The sequence below is a fragment of the Apaloderma vittatum genome, unplaced genomic scaffold, assembly GCF_000703405.1.
Source record: "Apaloderma vittatum isolate BGI_N311 unplaced genomic scaffold, ASM70340v1 scaffold18177, whole genome shotgun sequence".
NCBI classification, from domain to species: domain Eukaryota; kingdom Metazoa; phylum Chordata; class Aves; order Trogoniformes; family Trogonidae; genus Apaloderma; species Apaloderma vittatum.
This window is the reverse complement of record NW_009726925.1, coordinates 1-7,865: the sequence shown is the minus strand read 5'-3', so window position 1 is coordinate 7,865 and position 7,865 is coordinate 1. Positions and strand designations below refer to the sequence as shown.

The following is a 7,865-nucleotide window of genomic DNA, read 5'->3' as shown; positions in this document are numbered from 1 at the left end:
GAGCCCAGAAAGGAGACACAGAAGGTGCCAGCGAATGGTGCCTCCTCGCCACCCGCGGGGCCAGAGGGTGGCTGCCGGGCCCCTCACCATTTTGAAGCGGCAGGGGATGTCACTGCGGAAGACGCCAGATTCCAGGGCTTCCACATGGCCTCCCACGTATGTCTCCGAGTCGAGCACGTGGCCGTCGTCTGTAAGTTTGTTGAATTCCTGCTCCTGCTTGTTGGGGAAGATGATGTTGGCGTGATAGGCCTGAACCATGAGCAGCGCCTCGCACAGCGTCCCAGAGCCTTTTCTTAACACCTGCAGGAGAGACATCGAAGCCGGTTTTAAACTCCAGAACAGTAGATCTGGGCTAGATATAAGGAAGAAATTCTTTATTGGGAGGGTACTGAGACACTGGAACCCAGAGAGGTGGCGGATGCTTTCCAACTCGAACCACCCTGTGATTCAGCAAGTGCTGTAAGGTCACTGAACAGAACTGGATGTTTGGCTCAAACCAGGAGAGTGACCCCTGCCTGGCTGAGCATGGAGCACCAGCCACACTTCTGTGCTCCAGCCCTGTGCTGCCAACCCTCAGTTCTCTCGTTCTTAGACCCCTCTCTCAAAACACTCCCAGGCTGTGGAGAGAAAGTAGTAACCTCCAAATCCACCCTCCCTCCCGGGCATGACTGGGAAAGGGCAGGAGAGGCAGGAATCACGTCCCTGGCTGGAGTGTCCCTGCAGCGTGGGAGATGCGGCCGCACCTTGAGTATTGTGTTCAGGTTTGTTTGGTCACCTCAGTACAGGAGAGATCTCGAGGTGTTGGAGCGAGTGCAGAGGAGGGCAACAAAGCTGGTGAAGGGCCTGGAGAATAGACCTTGTGAGGAGCGACTGAGGGAGCTGGGTCTGTTCAGTTTGACGAAGAGGAGGCTGAGGGGGGATCTCATCATGCTCTACAGTTACTTGAAAGGACATTGTAGAGAGGTTGGTGCTGGTCTCTTCTCACAGGGAATTAGGGACAGAACCAGGGGGAATGGTTTCAAGTTGCAACAGGGCAAGTTTAGGCTGGACATTAGGAAGAAATCCTTCACAGAAAGAGTGGTCAGACCCTGGCACAGACTGCCCAGGGAGGGGGTTGAGTCGCCATCCCTGGATGTGTTCAAGTGTCGCTGAGATGTGGTGTTGGGTGAGATGGTTTAGGGGTGACCTTGTAGTGTAGGGTCAATGGTTGGACTCGATGATCCCAAAGGTCTTTTCCAACCTGAATTGTTCTAGGATTCTATGATTCACCCGGCAAAGAAATCAGCATTTGAGGAGTGAGCTCACCTCATCAGGCTCCATGGGAATGATGGTGCACAAGGCGAAAATGAAAGGGTGCACGTACTTCATATACATGTAATAAGTAGCAACTGCGTCGGACACCGAATAGGTGGCCAGGGTCTGTCGGGGGAGGGAGAGAGACAATTAATCCGATCACATGAGATACAGCAGCTCTATGCCAATAATCTTCCCATCTCTCCCCACTGGACAAGCTGGAACTGGCAGGAAGAAGGGAACGGTGTACTCCTCCTTCTTCCAGGTTATAAAAAATAATCAATCAGCTTCTGTGCTCTAATTGCACAGCGGTGTGTCAGCTTTAAAGGTGCACAAATGGGGAGGATGAGCTCAGGGCACAGATGCTGCCCTGCTGGGAATCAGGAAGCTGGTGCAGGGCTTCGGCAGGAACCCCCTGCCCGCAACACCTGGAGCACCAAGTTTCTCCAGCGAGACATGGCTCTTTGTGGTGCTTCTGATTTAGGTGGCACGCGCCACCTCGCATCGACGGAAACGCACACGGAAAACACACAGTGCGACGACAGTCAGAACCACTTGCCAGAAAATCTGTTCTGTCTCCCCACAAGCTCAAGTGCTGCTACGGCATCAGCAGTTTGGGGAGACAGATTGAGTTAAAGTCTCCAAGTCCACTGCATTAAGCAAAACCACTTTGCAACACTTCAACGCAAGATTCAACCATATTGCAGCTGCTCTAGGCTTGCTTTCCGGTCGCTCGGAGGAGACCCAGAAGAGACAGGGGATACCTGAGGCTCCTCCGTAGCCATCCGGCACATCTCTTCAGGGTCCAGCTCCACTGGATCGTAACCCAGTTTCGCTTTCGCTGCTGCTTTCAGGTTGTGACTTCCCACGGGGAGGTAACTGTCTCTCTTCACCCACCTGGACAGAAACACGAAAACACCAGTTTGTGCAGAAGAACCAGATCCGTCCTTCAAAAAGGAGCTCAGGGTTGCAAAGAGACCTTGATTGCAAAGGGGACAACTCACCGAGGACAGACAAGAACACCCAAGCACAGTGGAATAAGAGGCTACATCTCTGCCAAAGCACTTAGACCCCAACCAGGACAAACCCCAATATCCGCACCATCAGCACTGCTCAGAATTACCACCTCCCACCTCCCCCGGTGGCTTGGAGATAAACATTTAGATTGGATAGTAGGAAAAATTTCTTTCCTGGGAGAGTGGTGAGGCACTGGCTCACGCAGCCCAGGGCAGGGGTGGAGTCCCCATCCCTGGTGGTGTTCGAAAACCATTCAGACGTGGCACTTCAGGATACAGTTTAGTGGTCACAGTGCTGTTGGGTTGACAGTTGGACTTGATGATCTTAGAGGTCTTTTCCAACCTGAATGATTCTATCATTTAACCACTGGAGGAGACACCACCAGAACTGCAAGGACAGACAGACCCTCCCCAAAGTCTAGCCACTGCTCCAGGAGAGGAAACCCACACAAACAGCCCAACCGCTCTCCCATGCATGCACAACATGTCCTTTCCTCTTTGGACTGTTCCAGGAGGCTGTCGGGTTGCGATACGCTCCCTTCCCCTCTCCAAGGGCCTGATCAAAGCCGGGTTGGACGGGGCTTTGAGCGTTCCAGTGGGAGGTGCCCCTGAGCATGGCGGGGGGATCCTTACGGTCTCTCCCAACCCAAACCATTCTATGATCTTACCCCACCCATTTTCCGCCACCCCCAATCAGACCTCCAACACCCGAGGCCAGCCACCAGCAGGCTGCAGGGAGAGACGCAGCCCTGAGAGCTCTTCCCAGGGCAGCTCTGCGGTGCGCAGAGCGCCAAGGGGAAGCAGCACAGTCAGAGAAATGAGCTTCCAACAGACAGTGCCCAACCGCACTGTATGTGTTTGTTATCAGTTCAAGAGATAAAGACACAGCTCTGTGATGGAGGGGCAGCATTTGGTACCTTAGACAGTCCATGTGGATGCACTGGGATGCTTTGTACTCTCCCTGGCTGTCCTTCTGAAACCCAATCTCCTGATACATATTAATTCCATGAGCTGCTGCTCTTGCTTCCACAAAGGGCCTGGGGAGAAGAAAAGGAACAGAACAAACATTTCCCTTCGTCTCTGATAATGGCTTCACAACTGCTTCATTATAAACTACCTAAATAATTTTTGTCGCCATTTATCTGTGATATCTTGGAAGGAAAAACTTCCTGTAGGCAGACTGGCAGCACGACCCAAGAGGCAAAGCTGCTCGTTACACCCTGCACCAGGAAATCCCTCTCCTCTCACCTCCCAAAGAGTGGCCTCTCCTCCAGACCCCCCGCGTCTCTTTGCCTGCTCTTGCAAGCCTGGGCTCGTCCACGTTGACAAGGGTTTAAAGCAGCTCAGCGAGCAAATGGGACTCTACACAAGTCAACTTCCAAGCCAGTGACCACAGGACTGGGTGAGGTGGCTTAAGGTGGCCAAACAGCCGGCATGGATCTCACACTATCACCCTGGTGTGAGCTATGGAAGGACATCGAGGCAGGTACCTGACCCTGCCCCGCAGCTCAGGTGACACCTTCCCAGCTTAGTTTTCACTTCTCATCTTACCAGTCAAAGAAGTCTCCGTTGTATGTGACAATGATGGTGGGTTTCATCTCCTGGACATGTTCAAACCACCTCTGGATTAAATGAGCCTGGGATGAGAGGAGAAAAGATACAGATAAGGAGTAACATCATCTTCTCCACAGAGAGGTGGTGGATACCACACAGTTTACTCCACCCTTTCATTCTCCTCCCCAGCCAGTCCAAATCTGATCTCTCTTTCCCCTGTTACCACAAAACAAAAGCCCAACCAGCCCTGTCACACCCACCATGCTCCCAGCAAGCAATTAGCTCTCTTTGGCCAACAAGAGCCCCGGGCAGGTAAAAAGTCTTCTGGGCAGAACAGACTTACTTCATCTGGTTCATTAAAGACGCAAAACGGACCCTCATACTCCGGCTTGGGAGTAAACTCAAAGTCTTCAATATCCTCGGAGACGATCTCCCTGTTAGTGATCAGGTAGCCCTGGGGGGGGTGACAAGGAGGCAGTCAGGAGGACTTGGCTCTCAGGCAACTCAAAAATGCCATCAGCATGCTGGGACGTTTTCCTCTCGAAAGCCAGAGCTTCTGTCAAGGGGGAACAACTGCCTGGGAGTCATCTGCTGAACGAGCCCTGATCATCGGCTGAGGAGGCCACACGGAGGCAACAAAGGGACAGCAGAGCTGTCCCTCTGCTCTGCAGGTTACCCGGCTCCCTCAGAGGAGCACCAGCCACCTGAGCTGGGTACTGTGGAACTAAACACCTTTATGCATCATTCAGATTTTCACTTCACTTCCACAGCCACACACCACACAAGGCACGCCTGGGGAGAGTTGGGCTGGAGGCAAAACGCTGACCTGCTGCCCGGCTTCACTGACGGAGCATGCAGAAAACCAAGCTGCTGTCTCTTACCTGCCCATCAATCATGTAGGAGATCATCATGATCTGATCTGTCTCTGCGTCAGGAAACTTCAAAGGGAGCTTGGTAGTTTCAATGTCGAAGGCGAGAACAACAGGATCCTGAGCAGCACCAAACCCGTGAGAAAATATCCTCATATTAACAGCGATTCCCATTAAGCCCAGTGCCAGCCCAGCAAGCAATGAAGGCCCTCCTCAGCAATCAGTTTACAGCAATCAGCCCTCTAATCACTGCCTCAGCCCAGAAACAAAGCTTTCCCCACCAGCAGGAAGTGCCAGACAGCCTGACACGTGCCCGTTGCTCACCGGTCGCTCCACGAGGTCGTCTCGGCGGGTGATTTCGGGGGGGTAGGTGCTGCCCCGGTATCGCACATTGTACCAGTGGGCCTGTGGAGAGAGGAGGGTGGGCAGCGCCTGACCCGGGGCAGCTCCTCGCACCCCTTCTGCTCGGCTGCTGCGGATGGAGCCGCGCGAACGAGGCACAGCCCAGAAGAGACGGCACAAAACGTGGTTGCGTGTCAATCGTTCAACTTTCCTGCGTGTTACTGACCAAGGAGAAGGCCCAGCAGGACAGGACTATTACACATGAGCTCATTGTCACTGGCACCTTCGCAAAGGTCCTGAAGAGAAAACGTTTTGTCCCTCCCTGTGCTTCAGGAGCTCAGCAGCAGGAAAGGGAAGCTCTTCCAGCTCCACAGAACCAGAGAACGTCAGGGGTTGGAAGGGACCTCTAGAGATCATCCAGTCCAACCCCCTGCCAGAGCAGGGTCCCCCAGGGCAGCCACACAAGGTGGTGTCCAGGCGGGTTGTGGATGTCACCAGAGATGGAGACTCCACCACCTCTCTGGGCAGCCCGTCCCAAGGCTCTGTCACCCTCAAAGTAAGGAAGTTCCTCCTCATGTTTAGACAGAACTTCCTGTGTTCAGGTTGGTTTGTGCCCATCACCTTTTGTCCTGTCACTGAGCACCACTGAAAAAATACTGGCCCCCACCCTCCTGACACCCATCCTTTAAGTATTTGTAAGCACTGACAAGATGCCCCCTCAGTAACCTCTTCTCCAGCCTAAAAATGCCCAAGTCCCTGAGCCTTTCTTCGTAAGAGAGATGTTCTAGCCCCCTCATCATCTTCGTCGCCCTTTGCTCTACCCTCTCCAGTGGTTCCCTGTTCTTTCTTGAACTGGGGAGCCCTGAACTGGACCCAGCACTCCAGATGCAGCCCCACAAGGGCAGAGGAGACGGTGAGGATGACCTCCCTCGACCTGCTGCCCACGCTTTTCTTGATGTCCCCCAAGACGCCCTTGGCATCCCATTCTTCACTCACCACATGGATCTTCAGGTCAATGGAGAGGCGAACGTGGTAGGGCACGTCGTACTCCCGCATGTCCACGATGTTGTCCAGCTGGCTGGCGACCTTTCTGGAGGCCCCGTCCTCCTCCGTGCTCAGGCTGCCACCGCTCAGGGCACTGCAAGGAGTGAAGCAGCCGCCTTACCCCAGGGCTCAGGACCGTGTGACCACCCCCTGCTTGTAGAGGCGTCCCAGGATGGAGCACCCACAGTCCCGTCCGAATTCACCTCTCCTCACACCTGTGAGCTGTGTCTGCTCAGAGGTACAGGCAGACAGAACCCACGTGTGCCTGCACAAGGAATGGTTCTTAGGGCCTTGGGTTTGTAAGGATGGGAATCAGCATCACGAGGCAACCTGGGAAGCCCCTGGACAGTGTCCAGGTGAGCAGAGAGTGCTCATCTCGCTCAATTCTTCTTCTTCAGGTTTCAACTGACATCAAACGTCAGGGCCAGAAAACCAAAGAGAGGGGGAAAATTTTCATGTGTATTTTCTCGTTGGCTTGAAAATCAACATTCCTTTTTTTTTTTTCCTCTCCTCCTGTCTGCAACCTTGTTTCAAGTCTTGTAAACAACTGCCTGGCTTTCCATTCAGACAGAAGATGTCTGTTGGGTATTTTTCCCCACAGCTAGAAGTAAGGTTGCCCAGTGCCTCCCAGTGTTCTTCCTCAGGGAACAGGGAACCCATCAGTCCGGCAGGGGGAGGCACCACCGAAGCACAGCACATCCCAGAAGCTCTGAGGCCTCCTGACCTGTAGCACTGAGCTGGAAGAACCACCCTGGAAACGAGTGGCAGTGATGCTGTCCAGGGTCAGACCCCAGGCAGGACAGCACCTCTCTGAGGACAGCTAAGAAATAATGAAGGAAGCCTAATTATTAACCGAGGGACCAACTGGCTGCCCTAAGCAGAGCTCCCACCTTGACAGCATGGCCGTGTAGACATCGCTCGCTTGGTCTCGCTCTCTGTTTTTCCTCACAGCAGGAGAGATCTCCTTCCGCACCTTCACCAGGTCATCCACCGTGTTGAAGGACAGCTTGATGTAGTTCCTCTTCAGGCCCACCAAGTGGTTTGGCTGCAAGAAAACAGCAGCTCAAGGAGGACGAGCACTGAGGGATGGCCCCCGTAAGACAGGGCGAGAAAGTCAGGCTAGATGGATGCAGATGGAAGAAATGGCCACAGAAAGAGGTGCCGACTGTCGGGAGAGTCAAGCACCAAGAAGAGACTCTGGTGGGCGTGCTGGGTAGCTGCACGGCAAGGGCCCCACCAGTTCTGCCACCTGCACAGGCAGGACCGTGAGCAGGAACCACCCAGGCAAGCGGAGGAAGGGCAGGTCAAGCATGAGCAGCATCTCCCTCCCACAGAACCCTCTCCTCCTCTAATCATTCGTTAATTCCCGCAGTTAAATGACTGGAGCGTGCTGTGAAGCAGCTGATGTGCTCGAGGACAGGAACGGAGTTACTAGCTATACGCAATCAGCCATAACTAATGTGTTTCTGATAATCACAAGCAGCACTGGGAGGCTGAAGTCAAGCATGCTGCTTCACTGCTCAGTCCTCCCGGCTTCACCAGAGCTGTGCAAGGTGCACAAAACCCCACTGCTCAGGAGCAGAGAGGGCACAGGAACACAGACCAGGTCCAAGTCTTCTTTGGGCACAGTTTCCAGCTTCGCAATCTTCCCTTGGAACTTCTTGGCGAGGAAGGAGGACACTTCTCGCTCGCAGCCCTGCCGAGAGACCCTGGGGCTGAGCAGCGCGCATCTGCCTGGCCCTCGGGA

General features: G+C 53.9%; 1 protein-coding gene across 1 annotated transcript in view; it reads right to left on the bottom strand.

Moving 5' to 3' along the window:
- LOC104276987 (DNA polymerase epsilon catalytic subunit A-like) overlaps positions 1 to 7,823 on the bottom strand; it is a gene marked incomplete at both ends in the record, with an annotated part of 20,449 nt that extends 12,626 nt beyond the window's left edge. Inside the window, 11 exon segments of the mRNA XM_009873484.1 lie at positions 88 to 300; positions 1,306 to 1,419; positions 2,058 to 2,190; positions 3,227 to 3,346; positions 3,861 to 3,946; positions 4,207 to 4,317; positions 4,745 to 4,852; positions 5,057 to 5,137; positions 6,071 to 6,212; positions 7,009 to 7,163; positions 7,722 to 7,823. Of these exon segments, the coding sequence (XP_009871786.1) occupies positions 88 to 300; positions 1,306 to 1,419; positions 2,058 to 2,190; positions 3,227 to 3,346; positions 3,861 to 3,946; positions 4,207 to 4,317; positions 4,745 to 4,852; positions 5,057 to 5,137; positions 6,071 to 6,212; positions 7,009 to 7,163; positions 7,722 to 7,823 (1,365 nt within the window).
- Positions 7,824 to 7,865: the final 42 nt, after the last annotated feature.